Source organism: Drosophila serrata, unplaced genomic scaffold, assembly GCF_035046125.1.
Source record: "Drosophila serrata isolate PLE 108 unplaced genomic scaffold, ASM3504612v1 contig_302, whole genome shotgun sequence".
In the NCBI taxonomy this organism is placed as follows: Eukaryota; Metazoa; Arthropoda; class Insecta; order Diptera; family Drosophilidae; genus Drosophila; species Drosophila serrata.
The window spans coordinates 2,433,222-2,456,078 of NW_028257200.1; the positions used below are offsets into that span (position 1 = coordinate 2,433,222).

Genomic DNA, 22,857 nt, shown 5'->3' on the forward strand with positions numbered 1-22,857 from the left:
GTGTCTTTGGAGCCACCTTGCCAGAGCAATGAGGTGTGAAGATGAACTGTCGCAATTGTCCTACGGCTTTGTTGCTGCTGCTGCTTTTGAATGCATATACACATACCAAACGAGCAGGGGCTTAGTCGACGGGGTAACAGACTGTCAGGGGTGCCAAGGATCCCAGGTGCCTCTCTAAGGATTTCAAATAAATCGAAATGGGGTTCAAAGTAAATGCTCAAAAATGTTCAACCTTGAACAGAAATAAGTTTCCATTAAACTTAAAACTGATGAGAATTATTTTGTATTGGAAATACTTAAAAGTATAAACATACACTGATTTAGTGTTATGTATGATTCAATCAGATCAATAAAACTCCTGTACTAATGAACAGAAAGAAGTTTCCATTAAAACTTAAAACTGAAGGGACATATTTTATAGATTACCGATAGATTTTAAAAGATTTAAAAGTATAGCTTTATCTTTACTATTTGATTACGAAGAATTCATATTAAATCAGATCAATATAACTCCTGTACTAATGAACAGAAACAAGTTTCCATTAAAACTTAAAACTGAAGAGAATTATTTTGTTTTGAAAAGACTTAAAAGTATAAACATACACTGATATAGTGTTGTGTATGATTCAATCAGATCAATATAACTCCTGTTCTACTAACAGAAGGAAGTTTCCATTAAAACTTGAGCCTGAAGAGAATTATTTCCTAGAGATTTGAGATTTTAAAAGATTTAAAAGCATTACCATATTCTTTGTATTCAAATAATATTGATATAGCTTTAGCTATGTTTCAATCGGATCAATATAATTCCTGTACTAATGAACAGAAAGCAGTTTCCATTAAAACTTAAAACTGAAGGAATTTATTTTCTACAGATTTGAGATTTTAAAAGATTTCAAACAAGAAACATATTCTTCGTAATCAAATAATACTGATACAGCTTTCTTTATGATTCAATCAGATCAATATAACTCCATTACTAAACCGATTACTAAATACCACACAAGCAATAAACTGCATTGTGAACTACGCTCCTGACACCGGGTCAGGTTGATCCACGGGACAGTGGAGGACATCTTGCCTTGGTTGTGTATTTCTGTAGAGTTGCCTCTCCAGTGCCTTTCGTAAGTCTCCCTCTCTGTGTTCGTGTGTGTGTGCAAAACAAATATCGCACTAAGGCGAAACCAAATCAAATGTAAAACCCGGCAAATGCGAGTGGTTGAGTAGTCTGTGCCTTTGTGGTCTCCCAGGCCACCCCATATACACGACCAAGTATCCCATCCCGCCCATCCTGCGGACACACGCCCCGGCATACCTGACTTGGCTACACCTTTTGTAGAAATCCAACAATGTCAACTATGCCACACAAAAGCGACATTGCTGTTGCTTTTGTCTGACTGAACGACAGAAAGGTAAAGAAAGCTGGCAGAAAGAGGGTGAAAGTGTGGCATGGTGGCATACTAGTGGCTGTTGCTGCCCTTGTGGGCCATACGAAAATAGCTCACTTTTCCCCAACACACTTTCTCTCTCTCTCTCTTTTTTTTTTTTTAGTGTAATTTGTTTTGGTCCTTTATGCTCACAATTTGCATTGCAACGCTTATTATTCCTTCGTTTTTCCACCTTAAAGTCAGGTAAAAATAATGACATTAAAATGCTCATTATATTAAAACAAACAAAACAAAAACAACAAATGGAAAACTAGGGGGGAGGGGAGGGAAATAGAACGATATGCTGGATTTTCGAGCGCGTGCCAATTTAACCCCTTGGCGTGTGCTCCATATAAAAAGCCAAGCTAAAACCAAACCCCAAAATGAAACGAATAACATGCAAATCAGGCAACAAAAACAGCAACAGGAACAACGGGGTTACAGTCATAACTACAACTACTTCAGTTTTATGAGCTCCGAATCCCCACCCAAAAGGCGATGCCCTCCACCACCGCATTGACAATTATTAGACCGACCACGCCACGCCCCTTGTCGTGCTCATAAATTTTGTAATTATTCCCCTGCGTGCAGAAAAAGTCCAAAAAAGAACAACACAAAATTTTAGGGAAACACACGCATGTCTGGGGAAAGTATGGTGTAGTGCGGAGATGAGTTAAGATTGAAACTGGAACGAGTATTTACCAAAGAAAATAAATCTATAAATATGAAATGTATATGATCCTATTGTGGCAATGATATTTTAGAGTAGTGATCTTTATTAAGTGCCAAATGGGTTGCTTTCGTTCACGTTTTTCATATGTTTACTCACCCACAGGAAGTTCACCTCAAGTTGCTAACAAAAAAGAGCAGTGATGAAGACAGTATTCAAGATAAAAATGACAAAAGGGAGACAACATATTTTGAAACATTTCTTTTTTTATATAGATATATATATAATTTAACTTAAAAGGCTGCGAGCCACTGAGTGGCGCAGTACAGTCATAAACATTAATTAAAAGTTTTGACCCTTTTGCCGTTGCTCATGGGCCCATCAGCTGCAATATTCATGCACAGCCAGCACAACAACTACAATAAAATGCACTCAAATAGTTGCTCGGGGAAAACTGAAGGAAAACGGGGGAAAAGCGAAATAGGAAGAGCGAAAAAAAGGTCTCGGTGGCCTTATTTGCACGTAGACCCAACCAAAATTACGAGTTAAGAACTTTCTGCCCATGGCAAACACTCATACACTAACTGGCTGACACACGGGCTTCAATCTCCACGCGGTCCACGCCACACTCATGAATCATTTAGCACACGCTTTGCCGGAAAACATTTTCTCATCTCTTCCTTTTTTTTATTTTCATTTATGTGAAAAGAGTTTTCGAGAAATTTAAAGTTATTCACACCGCTTTTTGTTTTTTTTTTTTGCAGACTACTACATATGGTCCAACAATTGTTACCATGTGGAGAGGACCTAAATGTGCAAGTATTCAAGACTCTTCCCAATGTCAGCAAGCTCTTAATGCTTCCGACAGTAAAAACAAAATATATACAACACACAAATTCACCCCGGCTGAGTACAAAATCAGCCAAGCATTAAATTAACATTTTTCTCTAATTAAACTGGCCAGCCACATTGGTGGTCAAATAGATGCAAAAGTCTCAATGTAAAGATTTGCATAGTACTTCGTGGAGGCGTTTAAAAAGAGCTTTTAATGAGAAGAACACAAAAAATGTATTTACTCCAGCAGTAAAGCTTAAAATAATAAATTAAATAATAAAACTCTAATTTTTAAAGTACATTGATATTTTGTTTACTTGACTAAAGAATCTTTTATCTACGAAAAATCTCTTTCGGGGACTTTCAATGATTTCACTTTCTTCAATTTTAAAATTTTAGAGGTAATTGTTTTAATTGCAATTTACATACACGTTAGAATTTAATGGCTCCAAATTAGCTAGAAAACATTTCTTGATATGTATATATTAAGGTAATTTTCAATTGTCATTACTGGCCGCAAACAAATGCTAATTTATCTCAGCGCTTTCGTCTCTTTGCACATTAATGTGTTGACATTATCGGGTAGGCTTTTTGCCGATAAGGAAAGAAAAAGGAAGGACATTCAACCACCAGTCGTCTTTTTGTAATGAAAAGTAATAATATTAAATTAACAGAACTCTCATGAATTGTTGCCGCTTGGACAGAGGCAACCTCTGGGAAATGTGAAATGGTCCGAACCATTTCGGGAATACCCCTCGAGTCCACACTATTTTGTGCTAGGCCCGCCGCCACAAACGTCTTATTTATGGTTTCGTTTCTCGTAAAAATTTGTTATTTAGATTTATGGCGCTTTGCTCTTTGTTGTTGCCAACATTTATTTATCTTTATTTCATTCCTTCTTTTCTTCTGTCGTTCCTTCTGCAACCCACTAAGTGGCACACAGAAAAAAAACAGAAAGGCAGAAGGAGGTTCTCCACTCATTTGGGCACTGAAATTTTAGAGCCACTTTAGCTGGTCACTTGTCCGGCACAGACAAACCGAAAAAAAATGTGATAAATGTCAGGACATTATTATTGTTGAGCAACTCAGATATATGCGTATCATGAGCTCTTCTATATAGGATGTTTGCTAATGTGATATGCGGCATTAACAAAGTGCATGCCCATTTGCTATAGCCATTTGGCCAAACTGCCCAACCGCAAGCAAAATTGATGCTTTTCAACAAGAAGACAAACTAAACTAAATGTATACATTATAATTATATTTTAAATTCTATGCAAAAGAAAAATCTTGCACTAGCAAGACGATATCCAGGGAGTTACCAAACCGATTTCTCTCACGTCTCCTGTTTAATTACCTTTCGCTAGGCGATTACTTTTTCCCCTGGCCCCGCACAAAGACAAACGGTAGCGAAACCGACTTTACCCATATTTCATCTATACACCACACCGTGTGCTCTTGGTGCGCCCAAAGTTGATGCTTTAGCAGACGGAAAAACTTTTGCTATATGTTAATTATGGCTTGGCACTTATTTGCGGCTTAGTATGGCATATGTATGCATTAGAACCGTTCGTAGTTTAGGTAGCGATTTTCTACGGTCGGGCTGACATTTGCTATTCCTATTTCCCATCATTTTTGTTTTTTTCCTCCCTCGACTTTTTTTTGTTGCCCGCGCTCTGTCTAAACGAAAACTTTTCAAATTATCGTAGCATCAACTTTTTTCTTCCTGCTCCTCTTTGCCGCTAAAAGAGTGGAATGAAAGGGAATCCACGAGATTGGAGCATTGGAGCCTGGAGTTGCGGCAAATTAATTAAAACTTGTTGCAAAAACCAAAAGTGAAATGAGTTCCCTTTGCGTGAAATATTTGGGATTTCGGACAGAGTCGATCTAAGCCAAAGTAGAGTCGACTGCAGTTGAGTTAAGTCGACCGACAATTGTCGAGCGGGGGCTTTTGTGTCATAATTTTCCGGAAACGACAAATTAGCCGGCCGAAAAATGGGCGGACAAGCGGACAAGCGGACGGGAAGCGGAAACACCAGAGGCCAAAGTGGGCAAAGATGGGAGCCCAAAAACCATTTACATGGCAAACAGCAAACAGTTTTGCATATGTTTTTAGATACTTTCCCCTGCAATGCTGCTGTCCAACAGTTTGTCGGTCTGTCAACGCCCGAAGAGAGCTTCGGCAAAAAAAAAAAAACAAAAACAAAAACAAAAACAAAAAAAGAGCCGCAACCCGCAACGAGTTGTACAAACATTTCACGCGACAAAGTGCCGCATAAATTTCAATTTAAAGCCACATACACAAAAAGAGGTGCGACAAACTGCAAACTGAAGGCTAACCAGGCGACAGCAGCGCCAGCACCGACAACAACAAATAAAAAGGCAACAAAAACAGTAGCAGAATACATCCAGGATGTGCAATGTTAGTGCTGCCTGTTTTTCTGGCCATGTCCCCTACAGCTTGTTTATCACAACAGCCCTTGCCCTCCCAACCACCCACCAGATGCCCATCCATCCCCTCGCAGCGAAATGGAGCGTCTATAAAAGGTGAGTTCCATAGGACGGCGCACAAAAGTCAGAACGTCGGCCACTCCTCTAGACACTTTCACAGAAGGCCTTGTCGCAAAATATGAGCCACATTTTAAATGTCAGCACTTTTATTGTTATTTGTTTTACCTTTCGCTCAAGTGACAAATATATGTTGCGCTGCTTGAGTCTACGAAAAATGTAAATCTATAAATATATTCCAGAGATGCTTTAAAAAAATAGTAAATTAATAAATAGTTGTAGTGGGCTAGCAGAGAGTCATGTATGTTATATAAACCCATGTTAAGCAGATGTAAAGATCATGTGTAATGTGGTTCGGTTGGGACGAGTGAATTAAAGAAGGGCGAAATAAATCGCTTGGTCTAACCTTCCACATAATATAGCTTAGAGACTTAGTATAAATGTGACTTAAAAGTTCCTCTATCAAGTAAGTTATACTATAATTGATAATTGTTCTTAAAGCAATGGTATACTCACGGACTGCATCGACTAGTTCAGGGGTCCAGGTGAGCAGGAACAACGCTAAGAGGCTGGTTGCTGCAATAAGACTGGATGCTGCCATCTGCAGACCCATTATTTCGGTGTGTGTGGGTGTGTGTGTTTGCTAGAGTATGGGGGTGGGAAGGTTGGCAACCGATCGACAACGATAAAGGCTATTAGCTTGCAAATGCTTTTATTTACATAGATTCGTCCGTCGTCCCAGCCAGACTTACTCTTTCGCTGGCGTTGTCCAACAGTGACTCACTCACTCACTCACTCGCCTGATCGCACTCTAGCTTTCGCTAAGGATGCAAATTCAAGTCGATAAGAAAGGATCAACGGAAATTGTTAACAAGTGAGGGGGTTTTATTTTTTTTCGAAGAAGGTTTGTTTGTGTGCCAAGGTGAGTGTTGTTTTTGTTGTGTGGACAGGGAAAGTTTAGTTTGTAATTGTTGGTTTTACGTTGTTGTTGTTTTTTTATATCGATAGTATAATTTTCAACGTTTCAATCGTTAGTTAAATACATTTTCGCAAGCCGAAAATCATCGGATATTACAAGATGTGTTAGTAAATGCGATGTCATCATCATTATTGGCATGATAGCAACATGTCGTATTTGTTGTAAATATTTGTAGTCGTTGTTGTCACGTCACGTTGAGTAAAAGATGTTGTTGTTTTAATTGGTGATCACACATATTGATTGTTGTCGACGACATATCGGGTTTCAATCGGCAAATTTATTGCAGATATTTCGGTTGAAGCAGCCAAAGTAATGATGATAATATTGATGTTGTCGACGTCATAGTGAGAACCATGTGGAGGGAAGCTGTTGTTACTTATCTGATCAAATACTTGTACCTGGCTTAGCCTGAACTTAATACTTAAAGAACTCTTATATTTATTTCTAAATTATAATCTGAGATATGCAGTTTCTCGTTTTATTTTATAGATTTGTTTATTTTGCTTGTGTTTTATTGATTTATCTATTTGTGTTGTGTTTTAATCAAGTTTTCCCGGATAGTTCCTGAAAAGAGCAACACACAGAGGGAAGAGAAAGGAAAGAGAACAATTGTTAAGGATAAAAGTCATTTAGCCAGGCTTAAAGCGTCAGAGACCTTTGTGTGTGGTTTTGTGGCCAAGAGAATATGTGAACCGAATTGTGTCTATCAACAGCAAAGTAAACAGTTAACAATAAACTCTTTTCTTCAAGCGAATAAACGGTACAAATAAGAAAACCAGTATTAAGGTATTTAAAAATAATTTAAAACCAAAATCTTGTATACAGATACAGATAATACCGAAATGTTCCCTCATTGTTCCGGAAAATAGTTAAAATACAGTTAATTAAATAAACAATTTACAGATAAGGTTTACAATAAAATCTGATTAAGTCCCGATACTAAAACCATAAGTATATAGTTGGAAACCACCCAGGGCATTAGTAATGCCACTTTTGATTTCTCCCATCACTTTTCCCCTTTTCCATTTACTTTGTTTACACAAAGTTATAGGCCCACTTAGTAAAAACAAAACAAAAAACAAAAAAGGAAAAAAAAATATAAAAAAGCCTGCAGGTAGGCTGACATCCACAATCTCCCGCTATAGTACGTACTGCTATATAAGCACTGTAAAAATCAATTAAACTTTTCAAGTGAAGTTATAATGGTTGGCAACCCCTTTATTCTCACCAGCATTTTCTGGGTGTTTTATTTCTGTGTGTTTTTTTTGCGGGCTCCTTCTCCTGATATCGCCTCCCTGCATTGTTGTTTTTGTTGCCTTTGGATCGCAGTCAGTTTTCTTATTGTTTCCCATAGCCTTGCACTGTTGTTGTTGCAGTTGTCAAAAGTTTTAAAATAATTGGATTTTTTTGGTGTGTGCTCGCTGTAAGCACAGCACGAACACTGGAATGTTGACGACTGCGGAGGGGCAGAGCGGCAGAGGTCCTGGAAGCCACTCTAGGTACTCCGCCCCCAACTCATTCTATATAAATTAAAATTTCTTTGTTGCAAAACCCTCGTGCACACACACAGACACAGTCGCAGGAGCACTCACACATTCGCCAGTACTTAATGCAGGATTGCTGCAGTCATCGTCAGCGCCATCATCGTGAGTATTACCCAATTTCCAGCTGAAGTTTTCAACACCAAAGTGTAAACGTCAACAACAACACGAGCCGGGTAGGAGTAACTGGCGACCAACTGTGTGGGCGTGGCCGATCAGCCGCCCATATATAGCCTTCTATATATATATATATATATATATATATATATATAAGTTTGCCATGGCGAAAGCGCCTGTTAAAGCGATATTTGAATAGGCAGAAGAGGCGTGGAGTCGCGGGAGGACCGTAAAAGTACGTACACTTGTGACAAGGAGTTACTTTTATTTCTGGCATTAAGGACGACATCGATGGCAGACAATGAATAATATTACGGATATATAAATCAGAATAAATGCAATATCCTATATAAAATCATTGGTTACAAAAAAAATCTAAGCAAAACACCAACATAATTTGGTAATATCTGCAATGTGCACAGATAATAAAATATTTATGAGATAATTACTTAACTTCACATTCGAATTAAACTATTATCTGGAACTCAAAGTTCTGTAAAAGGAGGAAATACCTTCTTTTTAAGGTTTTATTCATCTGTGTACAACCTTAAACACTTAATCCACTTGTGATGTAAAATATAAATGGCTTTTCCTTCGGTTGGCACAATAATATTATCATATAACCTAGTCTCCATTGGGCACCTATCTGTGTTTGGTATATCGACATCTAAATCTCTTTTTCGACACTTAATTATTTCCAATTAGGTGTTCCATATAATTTCGAATAATAGATACAATGAAATCGATATAATTTCACTTAGGAAAATTAATGTCTTCCCTAGCCTATGGATCCAAAAATAACAATTGATGACACATAGCGTTTCTAACTGATTATGTGGTTATGCATTTTATCTGTTTTTCACACCTAATTTCTTTAGATTAGTTACAAATTTTAATAATTCGATTTCTTTATGAAATATAAAAGTAGTTCAGTTAATGTTGTTAATATGGCTTTTACGAATTTTAGCTTTCGTTTATGTTATCTTTAAAATTGAAATTAAAGTCATATTTAATGAATAATATAAATATCCTCTGTTTCGGATTTCTTTAACAAGATAAAAATGTTTTGATTTGATTATAAATTTGTTGTTTATTTCCTAGCTTTCTTTCAAGTTATATTTATTTTCCTATAATGTTTTACTTAACTGCTATTAATATGATATAATTTAGGGGCATTACTTCAAAATTACACTTCTCCCACATAACATTTTAATTTTTCCTTTTTTTGGCATGTGAAAAAAATCGATAACACTGGATTAACATGCTACAAAAATATTCTTATTCTTTTTTTTTTTTTGTTTGTATGCCGTGCCAAGGACTTCTTATTACTCTCCAAGAACATAACTATGTCACTCTGCAGACCTCACTGACCACAAATACTGGTGCCTGGGCCTTTCTGCTGGAAATCACATCGCAGCTGCTCCTAAAACGATTTTAGGTCGCTTCAATCACAGGCACACAAACACGGAACAAGCCGACATCCGAAACCCAAAAGTACCATCAACAACAACAGTCATTTTGGCGCGTTGCGTTAGTTTCGCACCAAATTTCAAATACCCCTCTAGGCCCTTGGCCGAAAAAAACGAACTGCGAAAAATTGCCAACGGTTTCGCTTTAAGCCAAATCCAAGTCGGGCCCAAGAAAGGAAAAAAAAAAATGGGAAAAAGTGGGAGCTGCTCGTAAAACTGCAAATGAAAATAGATAAAAAGCATCTCTCGTCCTTGCCCCGGCTACTTTATTTTGTAAATCAATTGAATTTTCAATTGTGTGCGAGCAAACTAAACCAAACCACGACCAAACAACAAGCGAACAACAAACGAAAAAAAGGTGAACATAAAAAGGGCAAATAAAGGAAACGACACTATTACCGAAAAAGGACGAGGAGTCAGCAGCCAACTAGCCCAACAGGATTTCTCGTTCGGTTCGGCAATCTTTTCAATCTCGATCTCAAGAGGCAGTAGATTGGCGTTTCTTATTAGCCGGACAAACAATAGACTGTCGTTATTCATAAGAGCGAGAAATAAAAAATTTACTGAAATGATGTCATCGATTTTCCAGGTCACACACACACACCCACACACACAAAATCTCTGGGCACTTAATGCTAAAACTGTTTACCATTTCTGTATGCCAGCTGGCGGCGTTTTGGCCAACTTCTTGTTAATTATGTTTCAGGTGAAATTCAGACTCAACTTATGGGAAATAATTGAAAATTAAACAAAAATTTCAGAGCCGAACGAACCGTTTACCGGCTTTGCCGCACAAACAAGAACACAAACGGGCAAAATGGTAGGGAACCGAGGCAAGCCGAAGACGAGGACGAATTGGTTTGGTTAACTTGGCGAATTACGACTAAAATCACTTTGCCAAGATTTCCATTCAATTTCATTTCTATTCCGGTACGATTATAGCCGCATTAGGCGTTTGCTTCTGTTTAAAAAACTTTGATTTTTATATGTAACTTGCGATTTCATTCGTGTTGTTTTGAACAAACATTTTCTTGATTTTTTTGTATTTTTGTATTTTCACGTTGGTTGTTAATTATCGCACACGGTTAGGGGACGCGCGCTCTGTTTCTTACACGTTCGTTACATCCTGCCAAATCCCGAAATTGTACTAAATACGTACAAAACTTTTACGATTGGCTAAGGCTAGGAGCAGCAGTGCTCGTGTTTTTCATCGAGTCAAGTGTGTGCGTTTGTGTGTCGCTATTCGCCCCGAAGAGTCCTTACCGAACAGGACGAAGTCGTGTGTGGTGGGTTTTCCGATGAGCGGAAAATCCGAAGCTGTGAGAGTTGCAAGAGTAAAATTCGTAAAAGCCACCCTCTCAAAATTGAGTTTCCCAAGAAGTAGCCAAATGAACAGAAGACCATTCTCTTAGCAAGCCAATCTGAGTGGCTTTTCAAAACTCATGAAACTCTGCTGAAATACTCAGCTCAAAAACTTAGCTCAGTTCACAAACAAAGCTCACAAAAACTGCTCAACTATTCTGCTTAAACCATGTAAGCGACTCATTGAGAGATGTTATGGAGTTTTTTCTCTTTCAGGATCTGAGGATTATTATTTGCACCAATTCCTAATTTTCCAAAACATTCCCTCAATTTAATTCCATTGTTCAAAACAATTATAGTTTTTGAATAAAAATTGAGAACACAAAATTGAGATAAATAAAAACCTACCTCATGTTATCAGCAGAATACAAGAGAAATATCTACTGCATAGCTCTGTAAACTCATCTTAATATCTCAAAGAGATGACTCAACTCAAAAATGAACATTTGGAGCCACTGAGTCGCTTAAACTCATTTTCCGGCTTAAAGAGATGGGACGAGTTGTGACTCAGTTGTGGAAATCATTTGCTCAAAGAGAGGTGTGCTCGTTTCGGGACTGAGCTTTCCTACAATACCCTCGATGTTCGTGTTCGGCTTCCGAGGGTGAAAATCGCATCCACGAATACCCGCCATTGACTTTGACCGTCGTTCTACCGTTGTCAGTCCTATCTAGAGCGGCGAACTGTGAGCTGAAAGCGGCTGAAAGGACGAACCAGAAGGAGGATATTACGCAGCAAACGAACACCTACAAAAAGTATGCGAGAGCGAGCGAATTGTCCAGCAGACTTTGATAATTTCACTGGTCGGCATACTTTTTTGTTTTGGCGCGCTGCATGTTAGCCCCAAGTCCTGAGACTAAGTGAATGTGAAATGTGACAAGCCAAGTGACAGTTACGAAAAGTTGAATCAAAAACGAAACAACGCCGAGCAGATGAAAACAGTTGCGGAAGCAGATGCTCGAGGAGGCCCCAGGAGACATTTAACATAATAAAAATGAACGTGTGCGGCATTTTGGCGTTGCCTGTGCCAAGTTAACAGCATTTCGACGCGTGTGTGTACGGGTTTGTTTAATGCTAATACTGCAGACACACACACCCAAGCCTGCGAACAAACAATATTGCCAATGTGCGCGACGAGCAGTGGCAAAAGTGTCGTAAATCGTTTAGACGGCACAACGTGGAGCTCCGCAAAAGGGAAGAGTGCCAAGCGATATGTAAACGACACAGTCGCCGTGGGAAAAACTCCATAAACGCACGAGCACAACAAAAAAATACCCAAGCAAATGGAAGAATAAACCAGAGTTGGCCAAATACCCCCACGAAAAACTGCATTTGTTGCTTATGTGAGTATCCCATAAGAAAGAAATAATTTCCTCTTTTTTTTTGTCATTTCGGTTTCATTCTTATTTATTTTGTATGTGACTTTAACGTGAAACAATTTGGTAGATACCGGAGAAGTTGGAGTCGCATAATAAATTTTTACGTGCGATTCCTTTTGTGTGCTTCAGCTAATAATGCCACAAAAAGTAAGTGTCTGTAAAAATGGAACAAATAATGGTGCGACGGTCTCAAGTCAACCGAAATAAAATAAACAGCAATTTAATCCCATAAAATGTCACCACATTTTATGAAGTGTTTTGGAATATTTTTATCTAGATATCTGTCCGGTGTGTTCATTGATTGGAAGTTAATTCAAAATAATTTTCAGACGAATGTGTAATTAAATTATACATATATAATAAAGCCAGCAAGTGATACATTTGTGTTAAACCCGTACTTCCGAATCTAGGCTTTTAAAAATTAAAATCAAATTTTGCTCTTATTTATTCTTGTTCCAATTTTTTATTTTATTTTTTTTTTTTGTCTGAAGAGAATGTGTATTTATTTGTAAAATCTCCCTTTTTTAGTTGTGGGAGTAAAAGAAGGCGGCCATAATTTTTAAACTTTCTTGATCTGCGTAAAACTCATAAAAAAAATTTGTTAGGTATACCTCCTAAAGTCCCTAAAATCAATGTGGACCGGCGGCCAATTTTTGGCTTGTGTTAAACACACAAGAGGGTAAAAAGTAGTTATTGAAAACTGAATAAAATAATAACAAACAAGCCCAAAAATTTAAATAAATATAAAAAGATTAATCCAATATATAACTACTTTTCTTTTGTATTAAAATTATTAAAGGATTTTATTGTTGTGAATTTATTTATATTTCCTTCTGTTACTGTAGAGTTGTAACTTTTCAAATGCATAAACAAATTAATTAATTTTGCTTAAATGCAATACCAGCAATGCGCACAATATTTTTACAATTTACAAACAAAAAAGAAACTACTAAAATTAATTCAAGACTAAAAAGCAAGTGGAAAAAGTAAATTTCATGATATAAAGTTAAAGTTAAAGAAAAAGTTAAAAATTCAAATACATCTACGACCTCAGTAGTAATCAGCAATAGAAAAGGGAAATGTAAATTAAATGTCCAATCAAACAAATTATAAAAAGTAGAAAAATAAATGTAATAATTTAATAGTCTAAATTTATAACGTCTTCGTTTTTCTTTTTATACATTTTCAGATGTGGACATGAAGACCTCAAGGAATTCAAACGATTTGTTAAGAAAGCTGGATGATAATTTTTAAAAGTAAGTAATTTTGATTAACTTAACTTAGTTTATCCTAATCAAATCTTTGCATTTACTGGCTGTATAACCGCTGTTATTCCTTAAAATTAATAAGAGCACTAAAAAAGTATGGTATATTTTTGAAAAAAAAAAAAAACATTAAGCCTTGTAATTTTGCAAACAGCTAAGTAATATTTCGCCTACTATTTTTTTGCTTCTAAAAACTATGTTTAAATTGCTTATAAATATATTTTAAAATACTGATGAGAAATATTGAAATATTGGAAAATATCTAGAAATAATAAAAACAGTTAATGTAGCTTTTAGCTCTGCGAAAACTTCAAACTATAATTGCACACCTTTCCTTTTTTTTAATACCAAGAACTCAAGCACAGCAAATTCAATCTTCAACAATCTGTCACAAAGTCACTTGTAGGGGCTAGAGAAATCGTAAAAAATATCCAACACAAAGAAAATAGCGGGGATGATGTGCGTAGTTAGTGCAACAAGCAAATGCACTTGAAAGGAAATCTATAAAAATTGCCGGCAGTATGACGTGTCCGCCGTTAAAGTTTTTGGCAAACAAAGCTACTTATCGTTCGGTTTTTTTAGGGAGTTGTTAAAAGTATTCATAAAACAGAAGCTCAGTGGGGAAAGGATGTTTTCAAGTAAGGAGGGGACATCGTGAAGCAGGCACGTAGCTGCTTGCTGCTTGCTGCTGCATACTTTTACGCGTCTCTTTAGTATTCATTTGCAAAGGTAGCCCGCATATAGGGCGAACGGACGTTTCGAGCGGCAAAAGGATCGTGGCTGCGAGCTCCCTGCTGCTTCTGCTCATTATGCATGCTTGTCCGCACGTACCCGCCTCACCGACACCAAACCCATTCCATCTCAAAGACGATGCCCACGCCCACGCCCACGCCCACTCGCACACATTGCGAAGAAGAGTTTTCTGTTCTGTTTCTGCTAACTTTTCCCAATTTCATTTTCAATTGACTGTCGACCAGAACACGCTGCCGGCTCGGCTAACCACCAGCAATTGAACGTATGAAATGCCAGAAAGGACCTGGCCCTCACAAAAAGTTTCGTCAGCCAGGGCATGACACACCAAGGCGCACTGAAAGGATATCGCAGAGATACCAAAAAAAGAGAGAGAGAGAACAAAAGAATCATTTTCTTTCATTTCAATTTCGTTGCCAGTTGCCCTCTGTATTATGCTACTTATTTTATTTCAAGCGTAAGGAGCACGCATACATTCATATGTGTGTGTGTGGGTGCCTTGTGCAAGCCATTCTATCTATCATGCCTTATCCCCAAGAAAGGAAAGTTTCCTGCGAAATTACGCCACGCACAATTCATTTGCAAATAGGAACAGTTTAATTTGTTGCTTTTGTGTGTGTGTTGTATGACAGGGTTATCCCTGACCAGTTTACAAAGTTTTTGAAAGGACCCGCATTCAGAACACACACACACACACACCCACACATGAACCCGAAAAGGATTCCTCATAGGTGCACTGCGTTAAACGAGCTTACCCACAAATCAAATCTGTTCGATGTGTGCTCCCTTTGACCAGACGCAGTAATTAAAGCTGGGAAACATCTCCGTGACTCAAATACTAATTGCTTAAGAAAACTAAATCACTTTAGTCGACTATTTTATTTTTCCATAAAAGAGAATTAATTATCAATTCCTGTCATGGTTCTCGCGAAGGATAAATATATATTTTTAAAAATTTTCTTGACCTGAGTCAAAATCGGTAATAACAAATTCTAAATTGGAGTTCGAAATCCAAGTTTTCTAAATAAAATTCATTCGAGGCTGATGATAATTCCTCTTGCCGCATTTACCTATTGTGTAATTATTTGTAGCCCTGAGGTAAACTAGAATATTAAGTATCTGTCATATTAATAATTAATCATAAGTTTTACAGATCAATCATTTTGTTTTTTTGTTTGTTTTTAATTTTTTTTTTAATACAAAGGCACAAAGAAATCTATAAAGTTAACTGAAAAATCTCTAAAGTGATCAACTTTTTTTCCCTTTTGAGTACATTCAAAAAATGTATTATTACATCGGACCTGGTAAGAAAAGTAAATTAATAACACGGACATCAGCTAAAATTACCAAGAACTGTTTTTATTTGTAAGATTTTTTATATGCATTTAAGATGGGGACAGAGGCAAGAATTTATAAATACTTATGTTATATGTTAACAAAATGTTAGCTGAACCTCGAGAATTTAAAAGACAAAAATACTTAGCTAAATGAACACGGTTAGCTTTTTATACCTTTGCAGGTTATTATAATTTTAGTCAAAAGCTTGCAACGCAGTGAAGAGTTCATCTATACATCTCAGTTCATCTATACATCTCTCTTACCAATTTTTGCAATATTTTATAAACATGGTTAAAATTATGAAAAATTCACAGAACTGTTCATTTTTCTAAATATTATATTGGCTCTGCAGTTTACATTTTCTATTATCAAAACTAACATCGGAAAGCTTCCCGAATAAAAGATAAGGCTTTTGTGACTTAGTTATGCATGGCTCATATTTGATTTCCCCAAAAAACTGTCATAAAAATACGAAAAAACATTGAAGTTTTTAAAATATTTTCGAAGATAGTTTTTTTCCTTGTTTACCTTATTTTTTTGCAATTTGGCTTTAAAAAAATCCTTTGCAAAATGCTTGAAATAATAAGTTTTAGGCAACAATTTAAAATTCTTATAACTACCAAAATACTTGAAATTTTTGACACTTGTGGGATAAATTAAATTAATGAAACAAGTAAGAAAGCTATCTGCGGCTAAGTTTGAATGAGATAGGAATAGGGGTTAAAACAAATTTAGTGTGTATTAACTTTCTTGTTTGTCAATAGATTTCTCAAAGCAAATTATAATGCCGTTGTGCCCAATAAAAATAGTATTAAGTTTTCTCCCCTCTTAAAACCCTGAAAATTTGTTTTTTAATAATAGCTTAGGAATGTTTTTTGTTAACCGGGCCAAAATTTTAGCCAAAAAATATAAATAATATATTATAAGCAAATAAATAGTTATAAAATATTTAATCAAGCCGGCATGAGCTTTCCTTCTCGTTTTTAATATTATCATAAGAAAAAATTTCGACAAAATTCGATATTTCGTGATTTGCTATATACATAAAAAAAAAACGGAAAGATTATAACACCGAAATTTTTTAAACATTAAAACCCACGTTTTTGTTATTGCCCGGCAAAGTCTCTGCTTTTAAACTAAACTAATTGCTGGAGTGTCAGAAAAAACATTGAATCGCTTTTAAACAGTTGTCCAACATAACAAGGTGCCTATTTGTTTTGGTCAGACAATAATGTTTTTTTAATCTTTTTTTTCGCCAAGGTCTTGAAATTATTTTCTATTGCAAAACTTTTGCGGTTCCAAATTAAGCAGATCAACGTATCTCTTTATACAGAGGACACATTAAATGTCACTGCGAATAAAATTTGTATCTGTTGTGATCTTCACCTCGTGAATTTCTGATTATAAGTGAATGTAACTCGGAACGTATGGCTTAAAACAGGGTTTGAAACAGTCTTAAATATCTTGTGTTCTAATTTTAAGAAACCTAACTTGCAACTTCCGAAAGTAAATATAACTACTTGTTTGTATCTGTAAAGTTATGATCGATTAACCCAATTGTTCGTTTTTCAATAATATCTAAAAATACTAACAATGTTAGTTAATATTTTCAACTAGCTTACAGATATTTTTTTTATATTTAGCAACAGCCAGACCCAAGTCCGTTATTTAGACTTATATACTTAATATAGTGATTAAATATAATTTCATTAGTTCGACTGTATAAAATGTAAACCAAATTTTATATTTATAGTTTGTGTAGTCGTTTGCTTCCCATAGTCAGGGAATCATTTAAATTTTATGTAAATCACAGGTAATAATAAAATAGAAACATTATGGTCTCCATTATTCCATTTCCAACTTCCTATTCAACAAATGTATTATTCTTAACATGTCGTATCTAAGATTCAGAGTATAGTATTGTTTATGTTTGTTTATGTTCCTCCTATTGAAAGTTAATATTTATTTATTTTGGTTATTTATTTATAGTATTTACTGCATATCTCCTACTTATACATTATAAGAGTTCTTTAAATATTAAAAGAATAAGTAAAGTTAAATATTATACTCACGTTTGGAAACATAGTCATAGTTACGATTTTTCTTCTATAAGAAGCTCTTCCTGATTGACATCAGCTATAATTAAAGAAATAAAAAGTTTACATTATATTATGCATCAATACATACATATTTGTATATTTTATAAATATATTTAATGTATATCTATTTTTTATTCCAGGTTCTTCCCAGAAGATTATGCTCCTAGTCAAGACTGTGATGAATATTACAAATTTAAAAATAAACAAATGTTAAAAGAAAAGTCAATAAATATACACTTAAATAAATTGTGGTTGTTTTATTAATAAAAGAGAGGTAGTCCTGCCGCAACCATTTGTGTTCCAAATTATTGTTATTATATACCCTTATTATTATGATTCGTGGCGCAGCCAATGTCAATGCCCAACAACAAAGTCAGGATGTAGAGTCAAGGTGCTCCAGCAGGCTTAGCCCAAGGAGCCAAGAACACCGTCAGGCGGAAATGGCGAAGGACAATGGAACGAGGAGAATGTGCCCTGCTTAGCCCTCCCAAGCATGTTGGTCTCAAAAATTTATGTATTGTTTGTTTATTTGTTTATGCAGTCTCTGCTCGTTCTGAAGCCCCTCCTCACTCCATTCATCTAGTATATATACACATGGAGCAGAGAGCTTCTCCTCTTACCAGTTTCTCATGCAAATTTATACACCTTTGCAGGCTGCCATAATAAATATTCCCAAATATATATCTGGTTTCAGCGCCTTTTGTCTACTTTTCGCTGTGTCTGTCGCCTTAGCCCACCCCTGCTGCCGGTTTCTTCTTCTAACTTGTCGCCTTGTCACGTGTCGGCATCATTACAACACGTACCAGAACTGTTTATACAAAGAATATATATCGCTTATAAGACCAGCCAATCTAACGAAAAAAAAGAAATCATTTAAATGCACGAATCACAAATGCCCTTCAAAAACGAAAATAACAAAAAAAAAAAAAAAAAAAGATTGATTGGGAAAACTATTCAAAAAATCTGTGCTTTGAAAGGTGCAAAATATATATAACATTTGGATGCGCCTTTTAAATTTAAATGTAGACAAATTTTGTAGATATTTAAATCCTTCTTTAATGTTTGCCATTTAAGAGAAGTTAATTGTTCGATATTTGCGGGCATACGCATTTGGCACTTTTGGTCCTTTGGGCTACGGGCGGGCACACATTCTCGCCTAAAACTAAGCACCAAAACATGCCAAGCATGTCGAGCCCAATTGCCTGAACAGTCTAAACCAGCTCAGTCTCAATTCCCTTCCTTTGGACCTCCCTATGTTTGCCCCATAAGCGTCACAGTTAATTTGTTGACAGCTTTGCTGGTGGAGGGGGCAGGAACGAGGATACGGCCGTAGGATACATTGGTGGACAAACGTACAAATGTTGGCCTCCACTGGGACTACAAGACGAAGCCATGTAAAGTATATAAATGACCAAAGCGAAAGGCCTGAGAAATATAAGGGCTCACAGCTGTAATTAGTGGGGAAAGAGGAACTCGTACTGGTCGTAAGTCGTGTTTAGACATTTTATATAGATTTTAAGACGGTATATATTCACAGAGTAGATAGGTTCCATATTCAGAGTTAATACGTTGACAAAAACTGAGGTTTCTCTATGTATTCCTCATTTGTAATATTTGGCTAAAAGTCTGGCAGCCTAATTTTGTGTTTCAAAAAGTAAAAAGTATAAGTTCAAATTAGTTAAAGTTCAGATTAATATTAGGCCAGCTTAAAGAAAATACTAAAATTGTTAGGGAATATATATGTTACATATATATATTTGAGTTACTTTCAAATCTCATATTATAAATACAATTTGTAATAGCATTTTCAATTGGTGTCCGGTGTGAGAAGGTCTAGTCTGTCAATTCGTTTCGCTGTGATGACAAATATCAGCATCACCATCGTCAACTAATTGGATTTTCGGATCTTTGCACAAAAAATATATTGCGGAATATTGGGGAGCATGAGGACGGTACAAGGAAGCAAAGTGCCAGCAGGTAAAAAATATAAAAAGGCACAGCGAAAAAGATTAAATTCCCTCGTTACGTCTTATAGCTGAGTTGAAAATAAGAGCCCGAAAATTGCGACATAAAATGAAAATAAATATTGAATTATTGATATACAATATCTCAAACGAGTATTGAGTGGCGAGCAAACCAACGGAAAAGTTTATTTGCGGATGGTTGTAAATACAAATTCAAGCATACAATTCCTGTATACAAATGTCTTCTTATTCAAGATGAAGCTGACAATTGGTTTAATGCAAATTTAAGAAGATGTTCTTGACATTCTCTGCACTATCTTGGGGGATATTTTATATTTTTTTATATTTTTGCTTGGAATTTAAGTTTCATATTTTATTCCGTATATAATATTTGACAAACTCTATAAAATACAACCATATATGAGACTCATCCAGTTTACAGGCATTTTTGTCTCAGCTTTTTGCAAATATTTGCTTTTTATCTTTTTATGTATGTTTCAGGACCCAAGCTTTTCGCACACCACCATTCACTTCACCCTTAGCCTGAGCTCAGGCCTATTTCTTGGGTCGACGTAGCCTACACAATATTTTGCATGTTTGCATACAAAATATCATATTTGCCGAGATTGTTTCATTAAAAAAACAGGTGCTGTTGCTGTGCACATATTTCATCTGCCTACTTTCCACCGCTGAACACTCCCTAGTACGTGTTTAGCTTTAGCACCTCCGCACACCCGCACACTAACATATGCGTGAGCCATAAAATGGTCATATTACCAAAATAGCAGTAAGTGCGCCAAGGAAATTGGTTTCTCCGCGGACCAAAAATTATATGTAGCACGGTTACACACACGCATAAATATATAAGATATCGTAGTCAATGGGAAACTGTTTCTAGTTATGTATGCTGGACAGGTGAACTTCACTGGTAAGCTCGTAAAAGTTTACCCGATTTCTGTTGTACATTGCAGCCTAAAGGTATGATTTCGATTTTGAAATAAAAAAGGAGGAGAAATATTGTTTCCCTCGGATTATTGGACATATAGACCTACAAAAACTACTGTAGCCACGCTCAATACTAAATTTTAATACTTGTATAAAATGAGATAAACTAATTATTATTTTTACCAACCGAAAAGTTTATGCTTTTTTCATACCTAAAAAGAAAATCAATTATTTGATCAGTGTACACATTAAAATACAAACAGGTGACACCAAAAAAACAAAAATCAACATCTAAAATGGGCTATGATAAGATTCTCTTAATGTATTTGAGACCTTTGAGCTTCGCACTACTCCATAGCGGACAGTGATTTGTCTGTAACTTCTCCCTAATCAATATTTGGTTGTTCATTCAGAGTAGCGATTCTTGACTAAGAAGAAGGGACAAAGGACGCACGTCTTTATCGGAGATTAAGTGCGATGGTATCGTTACAATCATAGTCATAGTCACAGTCATGGTCCCAGTCTTCGTTAGTTATATTGTGCTGAAATGTGCTTACAGGACGTTAATTACTTGCACCTGGAATTGAGATAATTGTTGCCTTTTGTTTGGCTCTGTCTATGCGAGATAATCAACTTGCAATTTGGCCATGTGTTTCTGGTCCCTTGGATAACTTAATATAATGTTCGTAACCGATATTTGGCTAACTATTTAGTACAAGAATTTATCATCACAAACTAAGTAACTAAAGTGCTCGAAAACCATTATTTTCTGCTTCTGTAATCATAACATATATCACTCGAATACTTTTGGTATTTTTCGTGATATTCTTTGATATCATAATTTGACTTTTCACAGTTAATTTACTTTTTCCAAGTGGCCCAATAACTTTTTATCCAATCGACAAAAAAAATCATTACAATGAAAATGTAATAAGACAAAATCAGACTTTAATGGGATTGCTTCATAAATGGAATTTAAGAAGAGGCTGTAAGCTGCTTTGAACTTTTTCCAACCCACACAGGTCACACGCACTCACACCCTCCCTAAGGACTGAACTCAAAGCAATTGGGGGTAATTCAATAAGAAAATAATAGGAAGCAATGACTTAAAAAAGCCAAAACAAAAGCAGCGATTGTGTGGGGGGCTGTTATAAAATAAAATAATCATTTATTTGGACCAGTTTTAAGAGCGTCTTGTCATCTGTTTTTCTTTTCTTATATGTTCGCCGTTACTAACTCAACGACGCAACGACAAATGTCTAAAAGCCACCAACGCCCTTTCGCTGGGATTGCTTAGTAATTGCTTATGAAATATGCATAGATCGCCCGCCCACTTCTCCATCGGCTCTCTTCAGCCGGCAGGGGGCACGCACCCTTTCCAGTTCGCAATTTTTGAGGCTCTTTTTACTTTTTCATATATCTATATATGTATATTTATATGTACATATGTATGCAAGCACAATGTACATACTTTTCGGCAGGCGGCACAGTTAGCCCAGCCTAGCATGACATTGCCACTTAGCGGCTACATTAATGGCTGTGCCAAATGACTCTATCTCCTCTTTCCTCTTTCGCCCTTGGCCACACTGTGCGTTTGTGTGTGAGCTGTAACTGAGCGTGTAACGGTAAATAAACTAATACCAACATTTTGGAGACGAAATGTTTTAGGCATAAAAGTGTAGCCGACTTTGCTGCGTATGAAGATGTAACATCATGTTCCACCCGCATTCCCTATATTTTTTTTCTGTCCCACACCGAAAGCATCATGAATATTTAATGTTGACATGTACAAAGTATCGCACATACATACGAAAACTTGTAACTGTACATCAACAACATGTGAATGGGAGGGAAAGCGAAGGCGAATGACAAGAAAAAATTACGAATGAACCAAAATGTTTTTTTTTTTGCAAAGAGCTTAATTTGTGTATACCCTTGCAAAGGGTAATATAACTATTGGTTAGCTAATTTCACTACTCTAATATATTTAGAGTTGGGAAGTTACTATAGTTGGAAAACCCTAAAATTGCACAGGACTTTTTTAATTAAAAATAGTTCTAAAATGTTTTACCAGCTTGGAAACCAAAACAAAATAAAAGTTGACCAAACTATCTTGCATAGGTTTCTTCAGGTAACATTTATACATATTAAAGCTTTTAAAATTTATCTTCCACGATTAAAATTTGTAGCTACCAGAATCTAAATCTATGTA

The 22,857-nt window shown here is 36.1% G+C and overlaps 1 protein-coding gene and 1 long non-coding RNA gene across 16 annotated transcripts in view; one reads left to right on the top strand and one right to left on the bottom strand.

The window, feature by feature from the left end:
• The window catches only part of Lar (tyrosine-protein phosphatase Lar), a 110,999-nt gene that overhangs the window by 78,894 nt on the left and 9,248 nt on the right, over nucleotides 1-22,857 (bottom strand). For 10 of the 15 annotated variants that reach the window (XM_086837374.1, XM_086837376.1, XM_086837370.1 and 7 more), the window contains exons 2-3: nucleotides 17,710-17,773; nucleotides 5,956-6,260 (exon numbers count right to left, since the gene is read on the bottom strand). In XM_086837374.1, coding sequence (XP_086693500.1) covers nucleotides 5,956-6,052 — 97 coding nt within the window. In that variant the 5' untranslated portion in view covers nucleotides 6,053-6,260; nucleotides 17,710-17,773. Of the gene's footprint in view, nucleotides 1-5,955; nucleotides 6,983-10,194; nucleotides 10,781-17,709; nucleotides 17,774-22,857 lie in introns of those variants that run through there. The other 5 variants (XM_086837371.1, XM_086837372.1, XM_086837363.1 and 2 more) reach the window with 1 other exon arrangement.
• Nucleotides 11,535-17,982, top strand: LOC110181341 (uncharacterized). Its single transcript, XR_002319497.2, has 3 exons — nucleotides 11,535-12,248; nucleotides 13,474-13,540; nucleotides 17,877-17,982. It is a non-coding gene; the product is annotated as an uncharacterized LOC110181341 (long non-coding RNA).